We start from the raw sequence: 24,617 nt of genomic DNA on the forward strand, positions 1-24,617 counted from the left end.
GTCAGGTACCAGGAGATGGAATATTTGGAGGGATTCCTCGTCCCTGGAGCGGCAAAACCTGTTAATCCAGGTTTAGTGCTGTCACTGCCCCGTGGAGTGGGGAGGCAGCATCTCTAACGGTGCCCAGCTCTGCACAGTCCTTAACCCCCTTTTTTATCGCTGCCTCTTCTCCCTCCCTTTCCCGTTTTCCTCTGGCCCTTCCTCTGATTGCCCTGGTAACAAGTTTTCACAGTTGAGCAGAGGTAACCTGCACAAATACTTGTTTGCACAGGAAAAGCAGCTGGAAGAGCCAAGAGCCACAGTTAAGCAAATATGTGAGGCAGAAGGTTGAAATTAAGGAGATTTTCCTGAAAAACGGCACGGTTCCCTCAGCAGGCTGAGATGTTTCCCTTCTCACACCTGAGAGCACAGCAAAGCAAGGCCCTCATAAATTCATCTTTCAGTATTCCTGGACATCATGGCACAACAAAATAGAAATAACTCAAAGTATTAATGTACTAAATGTACCAAAAAAAGGTGAATGCAGTGCAACTCATAGTTCCTTGTGTGATTTCTGTCTTTGGACAGAAAGTGAGAGGAAATACAGTGGATTTGGGCAAGTTCCCCAACCTTGCCTTCAGGAGTAGGAGGGTACAGGGCCAGCACGCCCCTGTGAAGTGAGCAGAGTTAACAGGCTGTGCTGCTGGAGCCTGGGCTGCAGCTTTCTGTCACAGTTATGTATTGTCTCTGGTATGTCCACACTGAACTGACTATCACACAGAAGGAGGCAGCCATGGCTTGCAGCACTACAACATCTCCCACGTGTTTGGGAGTGGCAGCAGCTGAAGAGGGGAAAAAAATGAATGAAGCTTTGAGCTGATGCATTGCTTCCCTTCTGCTGCACTTCCCTCCAGCTGGGATGCTCCTTCCCCTCACATGGCCTGGGAGGGGACACTGCACAAGGTAAATGCTTTGGAATGCCTTGGAATGCCTCATCCAGTCACAGCCACAGTGAACAGCATGAACGGGACACACAAATCGTCGGTCAGTGCTACAGTAATTGAAATTGTCAGTGCAAATGAAAGCACTGTGGCCACTGTCACAACAAGTCCGAGACAAGGCCACAAACCATTCCCAAAAGGATCTTCTGTCCCATGTTACTTCAATGTGTCCCTTTAAAATAAGAACATGGACATCAGTATATGTCTGTGTTTCAGGTTTCTCACAGGGAACAGCACTTTAATGCCCCCATTAGGAGACCACAGTGTTAACTATCAATGCATCCCAGAATATGCTGACTGAGGAGGGACTCCTAAGGATCACTGAGTCCAACCCTTAGCCCTGCACAGGACCAGCCTTCCTGCTCATCACAAAGCAAGAGATTCCACGTGTTTGACCTGTGTTAATTTAAAATGGAGTATTTGGAGTTTCATTTTTGCTGGGGCCATAAAAGTTACCATTTACAATCCACTAATTCAGTGCAGTGTATCTGCAAGTCTCTGAGTGCTTCAAAATGTGAGTTGTCACAATGGCAGAGTTTTTGATTTACATTGCAATGGCTTATTTTTCCTTTCAGTAGAGTATTTCCTGCTGTTGCTTTCTTGTGATTTTTCTGCTAGAGGTCTAACAACTTGTGCTTTTTGGTTCATGCCTGCCTAAGTGAGGATCACCCACCCATGATGACCAATCCACTTGGACCGGGCTCAAAAACAACAAGGGTGGATTAAACTATTCCATTATTGCAGATGAAAGAGCTCTCCCCGACATCTGGCATATCATCTTCAGAACTGATATGGAACACTTCCATAAATTCAGCTTAACATTGTTTTTGTGAGTGTTCCAAAGTATTTTTAACATGAAGGAATAGCATGCAAACTAATTTCCTATTTGAAAGTAAATGTCTTGTTCTTATTTCTAATTCATCCAGTTATTAAAAAGGAGGGAAAAAAAAAAAAAAAAAAAGATGTTCCCTTAACTTGAAGCATACTGGTTTGTTTATTTAAGTTAATGGAAAAGCTAGTCAGTGTTTGATGTAAAGCTGCCCCCTTGCTTGAAAGGAAACCAAACAACTGCTTATGAATTATGAATATCTCCTAATACTTTCCAGAATTATCTGAAGGATGTATTTTTTGCTTAATTACGTACACTTAAAAGTTCCAAGTTCCCTGTTGGTTCCCATTCTGTTTATTTCTCTCCTTGGAAACCTCCTGAGCGTTTTCCTTTAGCGAGGCTTGACCGAGCAGGACGTTGCTGCTGCAACCTGCGGCGGCAGGGAGGGCAAGGCCTGCGAGATGTTCATGAGGAAGCTGCAGAAGGGCTCATTAGAGCCCTGCAGGCCCTTCCCCAGCACCTCCGGGGGCAGCTGCTGATCCCTGCCCGGGGGAACACCAACACCTCCCCAGAAAGCGGCTGGCCTGCTGACACAACTCACAGAGCAGCTCCTGCAGACAAAATGGGGCTTTTTTCTTGGGTGTTGGGTCAGTCTGAGCAGAGGCACAGCAGCCCCATCTGGGAGTGACTCTGTGGCTCGTCAGTGCAGCTTTGCTGACTCAACACACCAGACACCTTAAGGTACGAGGACAAGGGACTGAAGATATTTGCTGTGGGCCCAACCTGATCAACAGAGGCCTCTTCCCCTGCAGCTTCTGCAGGCTGGGTGAGCCCTGTTAGGACTCCAGCTGTGCTTTCCAGGCTGAGAACCCCGAGGTTCAAGCCGAGTTCAATAGCAACTCTCAGAAGGAGAAGGCTTATCTCAAATGATATTGTTTTTAGCACTAATCATCCTATCTGTTGGCAGTACCAACATGCTGCAATCTCCACAGCTCCCTACGTAAATAAGCAGATTCCTGATGCTGGTCCAACTGCAGAAATGCCTTTGAAGGCACTATTTAGTCAAGAATTTTCCCTCCGTGGTTCTGGGATACTTTGGGGGTGTTGCTGTTCGTACCCACAGGTGCCCTGTTTTGAAGAAAGGTATCTAAAACTTATTTATAATTATGACTCTGACATTGTGAAATAGAGGTGGTTGAAAGAAATTCACTTTCACGCCTTGTACGAACTTCTGAATGATAGAAGAACAAAAGCAAATTGTGGAAATAGCACTTAAAAAAAGACACGCTGGTTGGTTTGGTCCAAAATATACTCCAGGGATGGGAGGGGACTGGAAGAGCTGGGATAGAAAAACACAATGTTCAGGTTGCACAGTTCAAGTGAAGGGAAATGGATGAGCAGCAGTGGAGATTTCTGGAGCAATACATAAAAACAAAGCAGTGCTGCACAGAGCAAACCCATCAGGAATTGGGTCTTACACTGTTTCTGTTTGCCTGTCTTGCCTTGAGAACTCACATCAGCTGGCTCCCCATTAGGACAGAAGTGGAAAATTCAGTTTTCCATGGGATTCTAAACATGAAGAGGGATTAAAAATGAAGCCTGAAGTCTTGAAAATTCTTTGTTTGAAAGAGAATAGATAGAAGAGGTGAAGCCAGGCAGGATCAGAAGTGAGGCAGAGGCACCAGAGAAAAGGAAATCAATTGTTGGAAGGTAAAAGACAAGAAAAAGGCGGTTTATTCTTATAAAAAAATGAAAATAAAGGTGGGAGAAGCAGGCCAGGAGATTCTGGTGGGCAAAAAGGGCTGGATGAAGGGGAACTGAAATGAGCTGAGGGTGTGCAGTCGACTGGAGATTAGAAGTTGGAGCAGTGCTTGGGAAGTATTTGTTGTTCTTTCAAAAACCTGACAAAAAAATTCTGAAAACTGAAAATTATTATTATTTTTGGCCCCACTCTGAGATTTTTCTGGGGTTTGGCCACATTTTTTTTTTCTGTGTTTGGGAACAAAAAAGAAAAAAAATAAAAAAGGAAAAAAAAGGCACCAAAAATACTTTGTTCTTTCAATGAGTCAGTAATAAATAAACCCAAGCATTTTAAAAACCAGAAGTTTCCTTGGGAAGAGAGAGCTATTTTTTCTTCCAAAATGACTTTGCCTTAAGATTGTGCTGGGCTCTGCTCTCAGGCTGAGGATGTGCCTTGGAGCAATCAAGGAGAAGTAGCAACTGGGACAGCTTTTCTCTCCTTTCATTTTTTTTCCCCTGGTGTTTGGCTGGGAAGTTCTTCCACGGGTTTGCCTCAGTGCTACCAAAATCCTGGCACTTTGCACCGAAAATGAGATTTCTGCAGTGTTTCCTAGAGTAAGTGAGTGCTCCTGGAGCATCCTGGCCTTCCCAGCTGCAGGGCTGGCGGGATGGGGAGTGCAGCAACCTGCTCGGTTTGCCTGAGCATGTGAGTTTTGGAATTCTTTTTCTTTCTTATACCTTGTGATCTTCCCAGACTCCTGGCGAGGCTTAAAAGGTTACTTTGAGAAGGGAGTGGCTACCATTTGTTTAGAAAATAAATAGGAAAAAGTAGGCCAAATACCAGTAAAGTTCCAGTTTGAAAATATTAAACTAACACACAACATTGCTGACCTGAAAAGGTCACATGAAGAGGGAGAAAGGATGTATTTAGAGGGATTGCCAGGCAGGACGTGGGATCTCTCACTGACTTGGCAGCTCTGTTTGCTGTTTCTAATGCTCCTTATTTGCTAAGTTCTGAAGTTTGACAAGATCCATGCTTTATTTTGCAGTATTTACATGGGATTAAGCAAGTGTGTAAATGCATTCAGAGAGTAACCAAGGCCTGCCCTGCCTGCTCTTTCCTGCTTCATCTTCTCTCGGTACTCCAAAGGGTCTCAGCAAGTAGTCCCAGGATGCTCAGAAACCTGGGAAAAGGGGCGTTCTGAGGGGGTTTCCTTTGGGGTGTGCTAGCAGATAATGAGGTTATTTGGGAAATGTTTGAACTCGATAAATATGGTGCAATTTGCTTCCAGATTTATCAGTGAGAGTGAGTAAAAAATGAGTTAAATTACAATAGAGCTGTTAGGATTCCTGCAGAAGGAGCAGGAAGGTGCAATGGAAATGGAGGAATGTCAGCATCCCTCTGTACGGGCTGATTTTGGGGTGTTGGAGGGGAAAACCCAAGGCAGCAGATGAATAATTGCTGCCACTTCATCCCAGCACATCGTTATCACTGCTGGGCGGGAGGGAAGGGATTCACAAAACTCCGTTTTTCTCCCTCTCTCCTTTGACTCTGCCCCCCTTCCTTTGCTGCTGTTCCTTTCCCTGTTGCTCTGGGTTCTGCCCTTCCAACCCCTGCAGGCAGAGGAAGCGCCGGGCGAGTTTGTGGCACCCCAGTCAGCTGTTCAGGAATCATATCTCCCTGAGTTTTTCCCATAGCCCCACTTTTTTTCCCCACTGCTGATTGCAGTGCTCTTGGTGCCTGCATTTTCTGTTTATAAGGTGCAGTTCAGTTTGCATCAGGAGCTGAGGGCAAGGCTTGTGCTTGGTATCGCTCGTGCCAAGCGAAACCCCCGGGGAAACTGTGGCCAAAGGGACTCTGTACAAAAGTTGTCTGGGCTCTGGAATTTTGCTCACGTGGGTGCGTGGCAGGACACACCAGCTGCCAGTGAAAACAAGGCAGAATAGATACAGCCCTGTGCAAGTCTCGAGATGATCTGAGAGTGTGCAGAGCACAGGTGAGAGAGAGAGGGAGGGAGAAACAGGCTTTGTCAAAACACGGCTCGGGGAGGAAAGCAGCTCTTGCAAGATGGCTCTGAAGGGACAAGGAGCTCCCCTGACCATCCCTTCTACTCCCTGCAAGTGGATGAAATTCCTGAAAGGGCAGTTTACAACCAAATGAAAGAAAATTGTTGCTTTTGAAACTGTTTGTGGTTGTGACGAAGCGGGGGCGCTCCCCAGAACGTGTTGATGTTTAGTGGGGCAGCAGAGCCAAGGACATGGAAAAAGGAACCATTCCTGTGCTCCAAGCAGGGGGAACACTGGCTCCAGGTAGGAACAAGTGCTGTAGCTCTGGGGCACTGGCAGGCAGTGGAAAGCATTAGGAGGACACATGCAGATTTACTGTGGGACAGTCAGTAGTACTGATGCCCCTCCAAACCAGGATTCTTGCCTCCAGAGCTGCAAGAATAAAGGAATCAGCTTTGCAGCTGATGTTGGGAAGGGAAGGAACAGGCCCTGACACATTCACTGCACAAGTTTTTTAATAGTTTGTGGCATGGGATGTTTTCCTGCTTCTGGCCCCAGGAAAAAAGAGGAGTGGGAAGTTTTAGAATCAGAGTGGCCTGGGTAGGAAGGGACCTTAAAGCCCATCCAGTGCCACCCCCTGCAAGGGGGAAAGAGATGAACTGGCAGAAGATAAATTGAGGGGAGGCTAATTATATCAGAGTAATTAAAACCAAGAGCAAGGCATAGAATTAAAAGGGAAAGCAAGGAGAGATGTACCTGAGTATTAGCAGGATGGTCTGTTTATAGCAGAGGGAAAGGAAATATCTACAAGCACATAAAGGGGAAGAATTGCTTAAAACTCTGAAGCTAAAGTGCTTTAAAGTAATTTTTTTTATAATTTCCCGATGCTACTATTATTTAGGTGACTATGATATTTCTTAGCTTGAATAACCCAAACTACTGTTTGCAACATTAAGCCTCTTCCCAGTCTAATCCACCTCAACTTCCCAGTGTAAGCTGGGGAGGTGTAACCTAGAGCCTGGATTTCTCTGTGCCCTTGGCTTTTGGAAACCCAGCTGTGGAGAAGGATTGCCCTGTTCTGCTGCTCTGAACTCAGAACCCAACCCGGGGCCATGTTCAAGCAGCCAGAGGAGAGAGGGGGATTTCAGGGGACAGCAGCAACCAGCTCATGGAATTCGTGGCCTGGAAAGATTTCTCTTTTAAGAGCTTTCTCAGAGGTTTCCAGACAGGGACTACTGAAGAGGAGGGGAAGTTTTTAACAGACTGTAAACGTGTGGGCTTAAGTAGCTTAAAACTTGTTGTGTACAATATCTGACCAACTCCCTGGAGTTTAATGAATGCTACCAGTGAATATGCAAAACACTGCAGGACCAATGACAAGATTGGCTTTTAGCAGTTAATTGAGCATCCTCCGTAGCCAGACCTGTATCTCAACTTGTTTCGGATCTAACAGACTGTTAGTTTGCCTTGGAGATTTCAGGGACAGGCAAGAAGATCAATATGAAGGCAAAGAAATACAGTTTCTCAGCAAATAACCCCCCAGAACCTCCTGAACTGGTTCCAGAGGCTCGGAAACACCTCCCAGAAATCAAAACTAAGTCATGAAAGTTCTCATATCCCATTATTTTCCAAAAGACTGGGAACTGTTCAGTGTGCTTTAGGATCAAGTCCAAATGACTTTTAAGGAGTTAGGTCTCATTTTCAATGAAAGGAAAATAAAGAGGAAGCAAAGCATAATAGATAAGTGAGGCTAAGCACATATTAAAAACAAAAATCTTTTCCAAGCAAAGAACAATGACCTCTTATCTACAGAAGGTTCAGTAAATAGGTTAATTCTTCATATTGACCTAAAGCTCTCGGGCTTGATTTATTACTCCTCTTGTTTGTGCCGGAATTTTTATTTGCCCCACAAGGCTTCACACTTATTCCATGCACATGTGTTTGCCTGAAAAGTCCAGCAGTGGAGAGCAAAGCCCCTGGAGCCAGGAAAGGAATCTGGGAAGGTCGTGGCAAGATCTCTGTGGGTCAGAGCTACGTGTTGTTCTGACCCAGACCAGCCAGGTCTGCTCCTCGAAGGGAGGAAAATGTGTTTGGGTTGCAGAGCATCAAGAGTTTTGAATTTGCACTTCTAGAAGGGATAGGACTTTACGGAGAGGATACTGAGGAGATGATTATTTTAGCCAAGCCAGGCTTGACTCCCTCAAAAAGCGGCATGGAGCATCTTGTGAGTAAAAGTGACAGTGTGGTCTCATCTGGCACTGTCAGCTGTTCCCAGCCCTGTTCAGAGCCACCAGAAATCATAAACGTAAAGGGTCTGGCTTCCTGAAGGAGCAGCTTTGTTTCATTGCTGCTCTCAGACTGCAGTTGGTAACTGTACAGTGATTTATCCAGGGTCACAGTGTGAATTGCTGTTTGCAGGCAGGTTCTGGCACTCGGTGCTGGTCCAAGCAAAGAAAACAGAGACTAGGAATGAAATAGAAATGAGAATTGTGGGAAGGGCATCTGAAAGGAGCAGCATTTCTAGGTGGGAGATGAGCTGGGATGTTCTGACACTGAGACACCCTGAGAAGACAGCCAGTTCCTTCCCATCCAGGCTGTTCCCTCCCAGCCTCTCCAGCCTTTCCCACCCACCCGTGAGTGGATCAGCCGGTGCCTGCCATTGCAGGCCTGCTCTGGCAGCTTTCAGTGGGGGGCTTTACAATAACAGCTGCCAGCAACAAGGTGAAGGACTGGTTCAGGACACTGGAAACTGAGGCAAAGGTGGCAGTGAAATTATTCATTTTTCAATTATTTTTGATTTATTTTTAATTCTGTTTCACCTGTAGCCAGAGTTGTGTCCTGGGAGGTTGGGAATGACATCTGGCTTCTCACTAGTTAGTCTGCTCCCCAGGAAGATGTTTCCAATCAAACCCAGGGCTGCCCAGAACTGTGTTATTCTCCCTTACAGAAAACACCTCCTCACCTTCACCTTTTGTAAGAAAACAAACCATATTTTCATATAAATAGAGCAGAATTTTGTACAAATTTCAGTTCTGAAAGGCACAGTAAGAAATAGGTGAAGCCCAAGAAGGTGTATTTTTTAATCTCGTCGAAGAAAATAAAGAAGGAATGGAAGCCCCAAAGTTTAGAAGGATGAACATGGAAGGTTTTCTCAGGTGAGGTTTTTCACTGCAGATGTGCATTTGGTGCCTTCTACAAAAGAACTGTCACTGGTGAGTGGCACCATAAATGACCATAAATAGTTTGATAAGTAAAACTGAGGTTTCTAATTAAGACATTTGTGGAGGCTGTCACAAAAGTTTAGCTTTTTTTGCATGTAACCGCAGCACAGAAGTAAATAAACTCAGCCCAGCTGTGAACCAAGAGAAAAAGAACTGTAAGGAAGCCATTTGGTCATCCCTGGGCTTAAAACTGTGAAATTGGTGCTAAGAATAGTTAACAGTGGGACATAAGCATTTCATTTTTCAAATGAGGCCCAAATGACAGGAATGGAAAAACCTGCCTATTCTCAGAGCAGCTTTTAAGGGCTGTTGTCTCTGCAGCCCATCCCAAGTGCCTCCCAGAGGGACAGTAATGCTGTCTGAAGCTGGATCTGTGTGACAGACACAGCTCTGCAACTCTGGGCCGTAAAGCTGCGGTGCCTGGGCCATCTTCTGCAGAGATGCTCTGCCCTTGGTGCAGGCCCATCCCAGGGCTGGGACAGCCAGATTAAAAATCCCCGCTCCCAGTGCCGCCTTTTGGCCTTGTGTCAGAGTTTCAGGCGCTTGGGGTTGCTCTTTCTGGCTGGGCCGTGGTCACACACGAGGCACGTGGCTGGACCCCCGGGGCTCCCACTGCACCGCGAGCCAGAACGTGCTGAGGCCACTTCTTGGCCGTGTGGGACGTGACAGGCACTCAAACAAGGAATCAGATGGGAAGAGTCACACAGGCTGCTGCTGCTTTTGTCCCAGATGCACCACTGAGCACAGCAAGGGTGGGGGGTGAAGCCTACCCTTCCTAAGGTATGTTCAGAGCAGGACAGTTCCTTCCCCATGCTCGTGTTCGAGGCCCCTGGAAGCTTTGCCAGTACAAAATGTCACTGAATTTCAGTATTCCATGAAAACAAACCGTGGTTCCTAGGATGAAAAGCTTCTGATGCTAAAACCTGGTCTCTTTTTGCTATAGAAATATATTGAGTCGCATTTGACAGCTAATCATCAGATTATTTACACATCACTTTGGCACAATTACAGAAACTCTTGTCTGAATTTCCCAATGGTTTCAGTTCTCAACAAAACTACACTGGTTTGTTCTCTCCCCCAGAAAAAGTCTCAACCTTCCGCAGGTTGTAGGGCCAGGAGTGGTTCTATCATGGTGCTGAGCATCTACTGTCTACTGGAGTGGTTGGTCAGAGCTCTGGGAATTGCCTTGTGCTCAGTCCACAGGCAGCAGTCACCACATCCAGGAGGATGGAAAACTCCACGGGCTGTGCATTCTCAGAATGAGATACCTCAGAAAATTACAGATATCACCAATCAGCTCTTCAACAAGTAACCTCATCCTGACATTCTTTAGTAATTACACACTGCCTTAAGCATGAATTGGGTTTATAACCCTTTGAGAAGGTGCTGGGCTTTAACTGCTGCATGAAATGCCCAGACCTTTGTTTAGTGCTGTTGGCCTCGCTCCTATCCCATGGCAGGGAGTTCAGGAACCATTTCCTTTTCTGGGCTCCTCCAGCAGTACCACCTTTCAGCATCATAAATCAAGGCTGGAGCTGTGTGTCTCAGAGTGGGAAGCAGCACTTGCAAACCTGCCTTCTCTAACCCCTCCTTATTTCTGCGTGGGTTTGCCGTATTTCTCTCTTTTTCCCTGTCATTAAAACCTGTCCCCATCCCCAAAGTGTGGCTTTCTCTTGAGCTGCTCCTGTTTGGCAGGATCCCCCTTGCCCTGGGATGAGCAGCACTGCAGAGAGCTGTTTGCTAGGTGGGAAAATCAGGAAGGGAAGAGTTCCTGCACCCCGAGCTGCCCTCGCACGGCTCCCGCTTCTCTGGAGCCGGGGAATCCCCCAGGAAGCGCTGGGAGGGTGGAGAAAGCAGAGACAAGCTCCAGCCTGGTGCTCTGAAGCTGTGCTGAGGGGAGGAGCTGGGGGTGTCCGAGGGTGTTGCTGGGTGGATCCCCTTGGCTGCTTTGGGCTGTTGGCTCCGTGACACGGCTGTGCTCTCAATTGATTTCAAAGGTGCCTGGAGCCTTGTAAATCTGCATCCAGGGTGAGGAGACATTCTCCTGACAGGGGACACTGAACTCGGAGTGTCAGCACAATGTTTTGATTTAAATGCATAGTGAAGCAACCCTTTCATAAAAATAATCTTCTAGAAATGGGGGATTTTCTCTTTTATAGCCTCACAGAGCTGCCGTTTCTGATAGAGGAACACACACACAAACAGCAGCCCCCTCCCCAAAACCATCATTTTCCACATACTGACTAAGAGATTAAAACTTAGGAATATATTTCCTGGATTGTTTAAATAGCAGTCATTGTTTACAGTGGGGGAAGTGGGTGGGTGTTTTCCCTGCACTGACGATAACAGGGATAAGGTTATGAGTATGGTTATAACTGTGTTCCCCCCAGGCTGTTTGAGCCATGATGCTGTGCTGCCTCTGCAAACCCCAGAACCCCGAGAGGAGCCCAGCCTGGATGGTGCTGTTGACTGCAGCCTGTAACTGTTATCTGCTGGCACTGACAACAAAGTCAGGTGTCATCCCCAGCCTGTGGGGGACACGTGGCTGCTCCAAAGCTCCCCTTGTTCCTGCCGGGACTGTGTGCTCCCTGCCCATGGAAACATTGCTGCTCTGACCCCAGCCCAGGCGAGACAGGCCGTACCTTGTTTGACCTGGTTCACCTTTATCCCCTGGGGGTCCTGTGGAGAACTGGCTCCTGATAAGAAAGTCCCCTGAGAACAAATTAATCTACGAAGAAAGTGCTTTCAATACTACAAGATATGAAAGTGCAAGTAGCAGCAGCAAAATCAAACTGGTTTAAAATTGATTTAGAATTTTGATTCTCCATAGAGTAAATTTAGACAAGAAAGAGACTGATTTTCCCATCTTTCTGATCAAGGTAGTTTTATAAGATAGACCAAGTCCTAAAATAATCCTGAAAACATGGCAATGTATTCCTTTCCTGTGTTCCCGTTATTAAATGTTACCTTATTGCAAGCTCTGGAAAACCACCCAGAAAATTGTTACCTTTCCCAAGTTTTTGCAGTCCCCACTTGTACCTCATTCTGGCACCAGGAGCTGTCACAGTATGGGTGAGGATTTGTTTAAATTAGTCCTGTTGTCAGATCTGCAGTACCCACCCCACCACCTTTTAACTGCAGAACAGATACGGGGCATTTTGCAGTGAGGTGAATTCCTTATTTAAGGTATTCAGGAACAGCAACAGATAAGGCTGTACTTTTATATAATTAAAAAAAATTTAGATATGCCTTTATTATTAGATAAAGGGTCTAATTATATCTCATTTTTAAAATGCTTAATTAAGAGCTTGGGATACCTTGTGCCAGAAAATGTCTAATTGGTTTTTGGGCCTGAAGAACTTTTTCTTATCACTGCAACTTATGCAAGTCTGTATAACACCTGTTTTCTTAGTCATTTTTTTCCAGCTTCAATGCTACAGGTTTTACCATATAATTCTACCTAACAAAGATTAAACACTCTCCTCACAGTTGAACCAACTTTCAATGGGATTTCACATTAACAACTAAAACACAAACGGGAATGAGCATAAAAGGTATTTTGTAATAGCTGCATGTGTGCTAAAATACTTCAGAGCTCTGTAATGTGCAAATCCCTCTTGGATTTTTGGTGAAGTTCAAAGGTAGATGAAAGAAGAAACAAGCAGGGTTCTCATGTGTTTAGTACATTTTTTGCAAGTTAAATATTGCTGTATATTTAATTATGGCAAATAACTCTCTCTCCAAACTGTCCCTTTCTGGCTGCTATGAAAACAAGAACTTAGCAAATTAAAGATGAAACCCTATGATTTTTATGGAATTTCATGCTTTTTATCCATGAATTTTATACAGCTGATGACCTATTCCATATTTTCTTGACACATGCAGAGGGAAGAGATCTTACAAGCCAAGTTCAGATCTCCCAGTCTCGTGGACAGAAGCAACTAAACTTTGACAGGTATGTGGCAAAATTCCTTTTGATAAAAACCCTTCAGCCCAAAGGATGCCTAAATCCGGTGTGCATAAGTGGTGAGAGTCCAGAAAAAGTAGAACAGAAAGCATCACAGAGGGTGGAAAAGGAGATAAATATTCTGGAAGTGTAATGAAGGGAGGTGGCCAAGCTCAGCTAACCCTAAAACCATGACCAAAAAGTACAACTCCTTGAACTCAGTGAACACAGACACAGCACAAAGTGCTGCCCAAGAGTGGCTGACCACACCACAGCACATGTGCAATGTCTGAGGTGCAACCTGGGAAGATGAGCTCAAAAATCACACTCCCACTGTGCTTTCCACCAGACCCAAAATACCTCCCCAGTCCTGTAACACTCCCACTGCCTCTGGCCAGGGGGAAAGGGCAGCACAGCAAGTCTCAGCATCCCTCTGAATGGATTCTTGGAGTGCTGGAGACTGGGCTGTGGAGCAGCAGATGGAATTCCCTGGGAAAGGACATGCAAAGGAGCACAGGCATCCCTGGGTGGTGCAGGGGGATCAAACACACCACTGCTGCCTTTGTGGGAGGCTTTGTTCTCCCTGCAGGACTCTTCTGGCACTCACAGAAAGGCAGAGAGAAACAGCAGCTATCATCTTCCTTTGCCAGCAGGGCAAGGGAGAAAATCACTGGGAAAGGGAATAATATAAGGAAAATAACAGTTTCAAACTTGAACAAGGGTCCCAACTTGCTAAATTAGCATCTCGTCCTTGGGGATGCTCAAGCAACATCTTGGGACTTTGAAAACTGTGTGTCTGCAGTGCTGAGAGCCTTTGGAAATGTTCTAGCAAGGGTGGCTTGGTGCTTCCAAAATGGAAGAGCATTTCCATTGCACACTAATTAGTCTGAAGTAGGAATCGGGTCTGAAAAGGGAGAAGAGATTGTTTGAGAGAAAATGACCCTGAGCAAACAGCTGTAGGAAGGAGGAGCCCCTCTCAGCAGGCTGAGGAATGAGAGTGCAGGAGACTGGGAAGGCACAACCGCAGACCTTCCCAGAGCAAGCACGCTGAGAACATCCCTGGGATCCTTTCGTGGAAGGAGGGTTCCCAAAATCTCTGCCCAGAGTGGCAGCAGTGGCACTGCAATCCTGCAGGCGGGTGCTGATGACGGCTCCAGGGTGCTGTCTCTGCAGCCCCGCAGTGCTGGAGGGTGTGAGTCACCGGGAGCAGGTGCTGGCCCGGGATCAAACCGTGCTCCACAGCCCCGTGCTGTGCGCTCTGATGCTCCTGAGGGACAGCTCCCCTGCCCTGGGGGGCTCCCTGGCCTGCAGGGTGCCTGGGGCTGCCTTTGCAGCAGGTACAGGGAATTCCTCCCAGGGAGGGAGAAGTACTCTAAGCCTTTTAATGGGGTGCCAAGTACAGGGGGAAGCCAAGTCAGGATCAGGCATAAGCACATTCTTCCCCTCTGCTATCTGGTGTTATTCCTGATTGCGCCGTGGAAAGGACCTCCAGCTTAGAGAGTGGAATTCTGAAGGAGGACAGATGGCTGGAGGCTTGGACTTCCTTCAGGCCATGTGCCTTCTGAATCCATTTGCAATGTTTTGTCTGTCAAAACATGAGCCTCCTCCGAGCTACTAAGGAAACAGGCTTTAAAATCAACAAATCCAGCCCACGAGGATGACAGTGGATGTGACTACTGTACAATCCCATTTTCCTGGAACGAGGGGCCATGAGAACTGCTAATGAGTTTACTTAAACTGGAAGTCTGGGGCTTGCCTGCACAATCCCAGTTGAGCAGCTAAGGTAAATACAGCTTTGGGAGGCTTGCTTGCCTCTAGGACACTTAGCACCATTAGTAAAGGGGAGGAAGCTTTAGCTGCAGCACATGGAGCGTATTCCTGCAGGGTCAGGACAATGGGAAAGCAGCAACTCACTACAAGAAGGAAAGCAGCTGCTTGTATTTATGCTTGTGATGGATGCTCACAGCAAAATGGTCAGACAGAACAGGGAATATCCATCCAAGGTCTTGACATGACACTCACAGCTGTGCAAATAGCACAGATGGGGAGATGATTCAGAGTGACCAGATTTCCAAAATGCCCCAAACCAGGCCCTCAGAGCAAGATGTTTTTTTTGTGAGGTCCCCTCTGGGCCCTCAAGGCTGCTAAAGAGATGCTCCAGAAGGGGCTCTTTGCAGCAGAATGCAGCACTTTCACAGATTAACAGCCTGAACAATTGGTTCAGGATGGGCTGGTGAAAGATGATCTCTGCACGATGTATCCAAATGTACCAGAAATTAATTGGCATCAGTGAACAGTCAGGACAAGGAGCTATGAAGTGGCAGCTTGTGTCCTTCTGTGGATTCTCTTGGACCTGCCACATTCCTATGTCTTGTCCAAGGACTTAGTGTTCCAATGGCACGTGTAACCAGGTCAGTCTCAGTGGCTCCTGCTGCCAGCAAGTGCTGCCCACCTGCTGAAGTTCTGCAGCAAATACAGGCACGTGAACTGAGCTGGCCCTGGGGTGAACCGATGGCATCCTGACCCAGATAAGCAGGCCTTATTTCTCCTAGCACAGCCTCTCTCCTCACCGCATCCTCCAACTGAACAGGTCCAGTGCTCTTCATAGAATCATAGAATGCTTTGGGTGGGAAGGGACCTCAAAGCCCACCCAGTGCCACCCCCTGCCAGGGGCAGGGACACCTTCCACTAGCCCAGATTGCTCCAAGCCCCGTCCAGCCTGGCCTTGGACACTTCAGGGATCCAGGGGCAGCCACAGCTTGTGTGGGCAACCCATCCCACCCTCATAAGGAAGGATTCCTTTCTAATATTCCATCTAAACCTTCTCTCTTTCAATTTAAACCCATTCGCCCTTGTCCTGTATGTCCTTGTAAATAGTCTTGCCCCAAGAGGAACAACCCTGGAACTAAACTCATCACACCTCAGGCTCTTTCCAAAGTGGTCCTGAGGCATTTTTTAAGTACTCCTCATGTACAAGAATGGGGAAAACACGGGGTGGTGCAGTATGTTACAAAAATCTCTCCAAAACCTTTCTGGGCTCAGCCTAAGAAGTGATTGTAGCTGTATTTTAGGTTCTGTATTAGCAAATAGCTTTAACCCACAGGAGCAGATCAGAACTTGGTGCAGAGGCTCCAAACTCCCAGTCCATGCCCTTCTGAGGGTCTCTGGGTTCCAGCCCTGAAGACTGGAATGCCCCTTAGTGGTTGTGGCACATCAGTGACCCTCCTGCCGCTCATTCCAGGTTTGGTTCCCTCTGAGCTGTACCTGCAAACCCTGCAGGACCCCTCGGGGAGGGAAATCAAAGCAGGGTGAGTGGAGCTCATTAAGAGCTGCTTTGCAGAGGGGCCTTCTGTGCCACGGCCAAAATGCCAAGGAAGAGCTGCCAGAGGCACAGTCTGAGCCAGGCAAGGGCACCTGCACTCACCCACCTCCTCTGTCCTGTGCTTGCACATCCCTGACAGGTAGAGATATTTCATAGAAAGGCATTTCTGTATGAAAAAGGACATTACAAGCTGCTCCTCCTTGTCCCTCCCTCCTTAACAGAACAAAGGACTCTAGAGATGCAAAACATAGGCTTATTTGATTTATTCACACTTAATTAACTTCTTGAATGAAAAGCATAGCTGGAGTGTGGTAAGTTACTTTGAAAAGAACCAGAAAACTTAAAAAAAAAAAAAAAATCCCTAAGCCCTACGATGAGGAGAGCCCTGAAACGATTTTGCAGGGGAAAAGTAAGCACACCACAGAAAACAAAGTCGTTTCTTTCCTCCCTGCATAGAGAAAGAAAAAAAGCAACCAACATCCACCAAGTCTAGGCAGAACTCCTTGGAAAAACGTGTATCTGCCATCTGAGAAAATATTGATCTCTTGTATTACAATCTGTGTCCCTCCTGCCCTTCACATTTGCAGTAGCACAAAGGGTGATAAACAGGCTGGAGAAATCTCAGAGGCTCATTTAGCTGAGGAGCAGCAAACCTGCTTATTTTATTGCTTGTATTGCCAGCATGGGAGCAGGGCAGGAAAAAGAAGTTCTTTCCCCCTCTCAAGTTTGCAGGTTATTTGGTACCTTTGTTTGGTCCCTTTTTTCATTCCACTGCCATTAACATTCTAAGAAAAGCCAGTTATGTTCTTGTAGACTGGGTTTGACAAAATTGAATTAATTGGCTGATTTGCTTTTGACTGCAATAGGAGCAGACTCAAATCACAGTAAAATACAACTCAGTCCTGTACGAGGCACTGAGTGCAGCTCTTTATGGTTTTTATCAGGCAAAAAGTGTCTGTGAGTATGAGTTAACCCAGTAATTCACTTAAAAATGTTTCTACCTCTGCTTTTTGCTCACCAGTTACAGTGATACTCTCACAGTGGCAGGTCTGGGCATCCCAGTGCCTTCCTGTGCCACATCTGGGAATCTACCTTGGTGACCAAATGTAGGAGTGACACTGAAGTGGGAACTGCTTATCCCAGGGATTGGTTAAGGTCACAAACTCAGAATTTAAGGCCCGGTACAAGTGTTGCAGCACAACACTCGAGGCTCTCTGCAATTCCTACAGAATCTCCCTCCAGAGTAACCTCCCCTCATCTTGGCATCGTTCTGGGCGCTCCTGGCACTCATTTTAGAACTTCCCAGGAAACTTTTACTGCCTACACCTTTAACATCCACGTGTTTCCAAACACCAGTAGTTACAAAAATGCTGTCTCTCAGCGCATCAGAAGCAGGACCAGGACATTTCTATCTATTTATTCCAAGCCCAGGAGTGTGTTTGGCCTGTCCCCCCCCACTGTTCCGTGTTTAAAGGGGGAGTGGACACTGGTGTTCCAACAGAAGGCCCCTCACCCTGCAGCGCGAGGGCAGGAACTCAGCTCCTCAGAGCCTGCTGTTGTTTGAACCAGAGGTCTCCACACTTTCACATTGGTTATAAAATACTTAGTGCTGCTGGACTGGAAGGAGAATGCCATACATCTGCAAACAATTAGAAGGAGCTGGACTTCATATTTGATTTACTAAACAATAAAACAAGCTTAAGTGTGACTGTATCTGCGAGTTACACTCCCTGGGAGCCTGGGGCAGTTATCATAGCAGAGTCTTTTAACCATAATTAAATAAATCCGCACTGGGACCATTGCTGATCAAGATTATCTTTTATAAGAAATTTTCAGCAGTGAAAAGCATGAAGATCATGAAGTTGAATGCAGGCTTTAAGTGCTCCAAAAGTCTTTTATCCTTTCTTTCAAGCACACTGTCCACTGCCCCTTTTCCAGCTGGAATTCATTCAGTACAATACATTTCAGCTTTTAAGCACTAAGATTTCCATGCTTTCTGCATTTAGATTGAAATTCTGGCATGAGGAAATGAGTAGCAAAACTCTTGATTCAGTGAAGCCCAAGATTTCACCACAGTTTGTGTGCTTGGGTTACGATGTTCTGGTACCGTAACAACAGTTACTTGTCCTCAATTAACCAAAGATTGTGAATTGAATAGAAATATTTAGTTGCAAGTTTCAGGAAGCTGGATCGTAAAGTAATAGTAATGTATCACCACCAATCTTCTCCTCACCGAAACAGAAACCTCAACTAGTTGTTGGTCTCTAACTCCCAACCTCTATTTGGCATACAAGGTATTTAACATACTGTTAGTCTTCCCTCCTCTATCCCAAATTTATACCCCCAAAGCCAGGGCAGCAAAAGGGATGGTCGTGTTGGGAAGTTTTCTAGCATTTCTTGCATTTTTTAATCAGACCAAAATGTTATGTGCTGAAGTTGAAGCAGTTTGTTGTGATTCCCCAGGGAAGAGGAGTGCCAGGAGCATCACCTGAAGGAGGGAGTGCCAGCCCAACCCAGGAGTTCCACTCCTGGTTCTGCTGCTGCTTGGCCAAGTTAAACTAAGAGAAAGAAAAGGTAATTTTCCCTCCTTAGCACTGATTTTCTCTTGATAACCCCAAGTGAATGCCCAGGGTTGAGGGGATCTCAGCACTGACCTCCTGCAGTAGGTTCTGTGCTTGACATTCTTGAATCGGGGGGACAGAAAACGTTGAACGTGAGCAGATAAGCCAGAAATGCAACTCTGAGGCTCTGCCTACAAAAATAGCCTCTCCATGATGATTACTGTGCTCCAGAATGACAGGGAATTTACTTACTAGTGATAAATAACCTTCTGTGTACACGAATACCAGCGAGAAGGAAACTACCACTGTACATTACAGCTCGCCCTGATTATAGTCACTCAAGTACTATTTTATGTGATTATACTGTTACAGGCCACAAAGTGGAAAAGATGAACCATGAGGTCAAGTTTTGCCCCCTGTTTTCAGGGGTATCCCACTAATGTGCTTGAAAAGCAAGTTTGGGACCAAGGAGTAGAATGTATTTTTATGAAAGAAAACAAAACAGTGGACGAAACATTTGTTACTTCAGCAAGTAGAAGAGTAAACTATTTATATGAAATAATAAATGAAAGAGTCTTAGTTTACAGTAGTGCTTGTGAGTCTGGTTGCTGAATGCATACAATTAACATTGCTAATGCCCTGAGAATTTTTGGCACTGTGTGTGGTGTATGTACACTCAGATGAAAGCTCTTCATTGCCATAGTTTCAAAGAGTGGCCAGGCTGTGACTGGAAGTAACCTGGCAGGGTCTGCCTAGAGCTACTTCCACAGGGATCACAGGAGCGCAGGCTGTTCAGCTGGTTGGTTCCTACCCCTGGAGAAATATTCCTGATCCAGGATAAAAGCACTGGACCCTTCTCACTGCAGTCTGCTCTAAGCAGAAGTTCACACAGTGGTTACTTTTTGTCCCATTCAGCATTCACTTACTGAGAAACACAGAGTTCTGCAAACCTTTAGGAACTGTTTATGATTTGCTGTCTTGCCCACTTTTTTCACAGCACTGCCTCTCCTTGACATACCTAGTACAACACAAAATGCTGGACTAGACTTGCTTTAAAGGTTTTTTTGGGAGCTACAGACAACAGAATTGATTCTAAATAGATGGAACAGACTGTAAGGCTGCAACAAGCTGCACGTTCTGTACCTTGAACAACATCATGCCTGTAATTTATTTACATGTCCTAAGGGTGCACATGTCCAGTTTCCTGGAGAACAACCCCTTCCAGCCAAGGTGAGATTCCACTGCCCAGGCAGAGGATTGCTGCCACCCACACTGCCCATTCCAAAAGCGAACCCGAGGGCACTCCTTACCTTGGCACACGTTGTGGTCACTTTGCTCGTACCCAGCCGCGCACTGGATTTGGTGGGTTGGGTTTGGGGGGGCTCGCTGGGGGTCGGCCGGGGTCCGGCGGATCACGTTGTTCCGACCGCTGGTGGATTCGGCCGCTGCTTCTTCCCGCTCATTTACAATAATTTGGGCCGTTCTGGGTAGACAGAGGTATCCTCCATAGTGGTTAACACATTTCATCCCACCTTTACATGCATCTGGGACTATTTCACATTCATCAATATCTGTGGTTAGCAACAACACAAGGCATGCTTTTAACAGGCGGACCTCCTGCAACGGCCACAATACAAACAAAACAACCAGACGTGCACACACACCCCCCTGCCCAAAACGGGGGGTGCAACGGCAGTTCTGAGACAATACCAGTGGCAAGTCTGTCTGGGGGAATTGGTCACTGTACCTTTGCACCGTTGCCTAACAGGATCCCACTCATAGCCATCTGTGCATTGCTGCAGAGAAAGAGAAAAGAAAGGAATTAGGCTGCTCAGGATTCTGTGTTTTGGAAAAATAATCAAGTGTATTCAGCAAGCTCCCAGTTTGACACTGAGGGAAAAGCAATGTTTGCATGCCTTGGTAAGCTAGAAAAGTGGCTACTGGTAACAGCTATGGGTACAGCACTGTTTCACACGAACAGCAAGTCTGGGTCCCTTCCAACTTGGAATATTCTATAATGTACAGAGAGAGCCTCTGTCTCGGGAAGGTTTGAGCAGGTTGCTTTTACTGGGGCTGGAGAACAAAGTGAGAAAAGCATCCCTTTCTCCTTGCCCTGTTCTTATGCATTATCTTTAAGCATCTGTCCTTTGGCTTGACTCAGCTGAGCAGCAGGAAAATCTTCTCAGGGAAAAACCAGCAAGTTTTTCAGAATTTTGATCTTGTTCCCAACCTTCCAACAGGTGAATGTGATTGATGCCCAGGGCCTGGGGGGACTCAGTGCCCCTGGCCTTCATCCTCTCTCCCGTTAGCACTCGGGCAATGGGGAGGGATCCCACAACGCCTGGGAATTCATTCACATGCTTTTTAATCACATGACTCCAGGCACTGCCGTCGAGGAAGGACAATTTATATTGTGAGACACACAATAAACCCTCAGAGTTTATAGCGGCAGGACTACTTATTTATACAAGACTCTGCAAAATTCAAACAAGACAAGGCTCAGCAACCACTCATATCAATGCAGACTAGCAAGTTCAGCAATAATTTTAAATATTCTGCTCTGCATCTTCATTATTCATCTGCCCCAAAACCATTACATTGTCTAGAGCAAAGTCATTTTAATCGCAGATTGCAGTTACAGAAACTGAGTAGCAAAGTATCCTGGTGCTACCAACTGCAGCAGAAACATTAAAAATATTAAACTCTCGTTGAATCAAGGGGGCTGTGCTGTGTAGGTGCATCCTGTGCTGCTCAGGATATTGGTTTAATGGCCCCATACAACAAAAGAATTGAGTCGGCTAATGGAATTAGTCACAGCCAAGCAAGCTCAATCTTGTTGCTGCTCCTCTGCTGCTCAGGGACTTACAAGTGACAAACTTGACCTTCTGATGCCAAGATCCACGTGTTCCACGTACTCTCCTCAAGTTATTTTGAGGAACTTGTTACTGACTCAGCAGTAGGACTGAAAATGTTCTCTTGCCTTGCAGGTGACACCAGCGAACTTGGCAGCGAGCTGCAACTTTGAAGGCTCTTTCTCCCAGAGGGGTAAGTGGACATTCCCTAAAGGAATGACTACATGCTGAGTTGACAACACCAAAGTTACTGTAGCTATGAAAACGCAGACCCAAGGGAAAACAGCTAATTCATGCATTTACTGAATCACCCGATTCCTGTTAATGCACAACAGAAGTACTGTGTGTTGGCCTGCCAGGAGCCAAGTCCATCTATTACTGCGGCCCAAGGCGCTTTTACAATAGCAAAGGATTTGGCCCTAAGTGAATACAATGTTTGCATGAGAAACAGTAGCATCCCAGGAGCACAGGATCCCAAAGCGAAGTGTTTGGTTTCAGCTTACATGGCTGCAGTCTAACGATCATCCAAGCACCTACATGCTAAGAACTCTCTGAGAATGGAGCGTGGGTACCCAGGTTATAGAGACGTGCTACAAACTTTCAGTTGGTGTAATCAGAATTATGTAGGCTGATCCAAAACCGCTACTTTATTTTTAGAAAGGAACAGGTAATAAATGCAGAAAAGGAGGGGGGGGATGTGTATCCCTGTTTAATCTGGATTTTCAAAAGGTACTTAGATCTTCAGTTTCCACTTATACATAGGGACTTGAAAAAAAAAGTAAATCACAGAAGCCTCTAAATAAAAGTACTCCCAGCCTTCAAACCCCTAATGCTCCTAAAGCCCGGTGTTAAAGTATTTTATGACTGACTTCCTGATGCTCACTTGAGGCTTCTTTAAGCCCTGACTTCTACCAGAAGGTCCAACTCTGCAATATTTACTTGCTGGAGCCATCCCACTGACTTCAGTGGGATTACTTGTGTAAGTCCCAATCTCAGGCTTTGGCTGTGGTTCTCTAACTTTTTGCATGTGTGCAGAATTTTCTGCTTGTGTGGCATTGCTGATGTGTGTGCACACATCCAGAGGTCCACCCATATGAAGCAAGTTGCAGGGATTACAACTGTAATCAGATGTGAAAATGCGGGTTTTTCCCCAGCCCAGACCGATGTAATTGCCACTCCTTCCATGACATGCATTATGCAAGCCAAAGGCTGAATGCGAGCACATTTAAAGGAAAAAAACCCTTAAAAACCGCCTTTACATCTCTTACCCTGGCACTTGGTTGCAAGCAGAACCTATTTCCAGTATTCCTGTGCAATTTTATCAAGCCATGCAAAACCACTGCTCAAAAGCAGCTCGGAAATGAACAGTCCCGTGATCACTGCAGGACTCAGATGCTTCATTAAGAGCCCCGAATTTGGAAACACATTTTGTTAAAAGCAGCTTGAAATGACCCTAAGAAAACACATAGGAATGTTCGACCTAATTATCTGTCAAATTCCATATATTTCAAGTGAAGGTCCTAGGGACTCTCTCTTTATGAAAATGGATTAAAACAATATTAACATTTTGTTCACTCCCTTAAGCTGAGTACCTAGATAAACTTTTTAGAGCAGGCAGTTGAAGCCTATTTTGCTCAATCTTGTCCACTTTTAAACGGTGTTTCAGGGCAGGAACAGCTTATTTTATGGTTAACATCTGAACTCCACGACCTCTATAGAACACGTTATACATTGGCAAGAAATTCGGTTTTTCCTAAGGGTCATTTAGAAAAGAATCCCCGCAAAGCAGTAATTACCTCCGACTCTGTTAAGCCTTACCGTGTACGTTATGGTTTCCTCAGTTTCCTGCGAATGTACTGTAATAAGAACGAGAGCAGCCAAGAACATAGCTGTCAACATCGTGAACCTTGAAAGAGAGGAAAAACAAATCAAGCAGGGGTACTTTCAGCGGTCTCCATCGCCGGGGGAGGCAGCGGCACCCCTGGGACCGGGCTGGGAGCGCCCAGCCCCTACCTGGGAGAGGCGGCCGGGCGCTCCCGCGAGGAGAGGGGCAGGCTTGGCCGCGCTTCCCAGCCCGGGGGTTTTATCCAGCCGGGAGAGGGGCGCGGAAATAACCAGTCCGTGAAGTTTAGAACACCCCGGCGCTTGACGCCGCACTGAAGCGGGAGCGGCGCCGGGCGAGGCGCAGGCAGCGGCACTGCCCCGCCGCCGCACGCTTTGGGGCGGAAAAGCGATTTTTCGGTCAAAGCGATGCGGGGGGGACACCCCGGGCACCTGCCGGGCTCTGCCGGACCCGCTCGTACCTGCGGCGGGGCCGGGCGGGCGGCGGTCGTGCTGTGTGCGCGGGCTCCGCTGCGGGGCCGGCACCGCTGGCGCTCCTCTCGCCGCTGCCCGTGCGGGGCCGGTGCGGGGCCGGCGGCCGCTCGCTGTCCTTCCCGCGGTGCTGGTGCCGGCGCGATGCCGCCGGCCGCTCGCTGTCCTCGCCCCGGCGCGCTGCCGGCAGCCGCTCGTCCTTTCCCCGGTGGCGGCGGCCGCTCGCTGTGCTTTGGCGGCGCGGTGCGGTGGCGGTGCGGTGGCGGTGCGGCGGCCCCCGAGGGTCGGTGCGTGCCCCGGAGCCGGCCCTGCGCTAAATAGAAGCGGCGCTGTCCCGCCGGAGCCCCGCACGCCCCCTGCCGGCCCCGCGGGGCCGCGGCGGGGCGGGGCGGCCGCGAGCGGGGCAGGTGCGGCCCCGCCGCCATGTTGGGGCCGTGAGGGGAGCCCGGGGCGCGTCCCGCCCGCCGCCCGAGCGCGGCGAGGCGCGAGGGAGCCCCCACAGCCCCGAGGGGAGCGCCCCACAGTCCCGAGGGGACGCCTCACGGCTCTGAGGGGAGCGCCCCACAGCCCCGAGGGGAGCGCCTCACAGCCCCGAGGGAGAGCCCCCGAGGCCCACAGCGAGGGGAGCGCCTCACAGCCCCGAGGGGAGCGCCTCAGGCTGGGCACGCGCCTGGCTGTCCCGGCCAGGAGGCGGCCGTGTCCTCGTTGGTGTCTCCGTGGAACATCCATCGTTTCGGGCGCCACTGTAAGTCACAAAACTGTAGAATCGTTAAGGTTGGAAAAAAACCCAAAACTTTTAAGGTTATGAAGTTCACCATTAGCGTTGTAATCGGGCGTGAAAATACT

At 47.3% G+C, this 24,617-nt stretch overlaps 1 protein-coding gene and 1 long non-coding RNA gene across 3 annotated transcripts in view; one reads left to right on the plus strand and one right to left on the minus strand.

The window, feature by feature from the left end:
- Window positions 1–21,640, plus strand: part of LOC126640820 (uncharacterized) — a 53,662-nt gene extending 32,022 nt beyond the window's left edge. The window contains exons 2-3 of the long non-coding RNA XR_007629151.1: window positions 12,663–12,732; window positions 21,594–21,640. This is a non-coding gene — a long non-coding RNA (uncharacterized LOC126640820). The remainder of the gene's footprint in view (window positions 1–12,662; window positions 12,733–21,593) is intronic.
- Window positions 1–24,028, minus strand: part of EFEMP1 (EGF containing fibulin extracellular matrix protein 1) — a 41,181-nt gene extending 17,153 nt beyond the window's left edge. The window contains exons 1-4 of one of the 2 annotated variants that reach the window (XM_050316997.1): window positions 23,762–24,028; window positions 23,277–23,364; window positions 20,354–20,402; window positions 19,917–20,177 (exon numbers count right to left, since the gene is read on the minus strand). In XM_050316997.1, coding sequence (XP_050172954.1) covers window positions 19,917–20,177; window positions 20,354–20,402; window positions 23,277–23,357 — 391 coding nt within the window. In that variant the 5' untranslated portion in view covers window positions 23,358–23,364; window positions 23,762–24,028. Of the gene's footprint in view, window positions 1–19,916; window positions 20,178–20,353; window positions 20,403–23,276; window positions 23,365–23,471; window positions 23,565–23,761 lie in introns of those variants that run through there. The other variant, XM_050316998.1, reaches the window with a different exon arrangement.
- Between the last annotated feature and the right edge of the window lie 589 nt (window positions 24,029–24,617).

This window comes from Myiozetetes cayanensis, unplaced genomic scaffold, assembly GCF_022539395.1.
Source record: "Myiozetetes cayanensis isolate MyiCay16 unplaced genomic scaffold, myiCay2020 scf2-11, whole genome shotgun sequence".
NCBI classification, from domain to species: domain Eukaryota; kingdom Metazoa; phylum Chordata; class Aves; order Passeriformes; family Tyrannidae; genus Myiozetetes; species Myiozetetes cayanensis.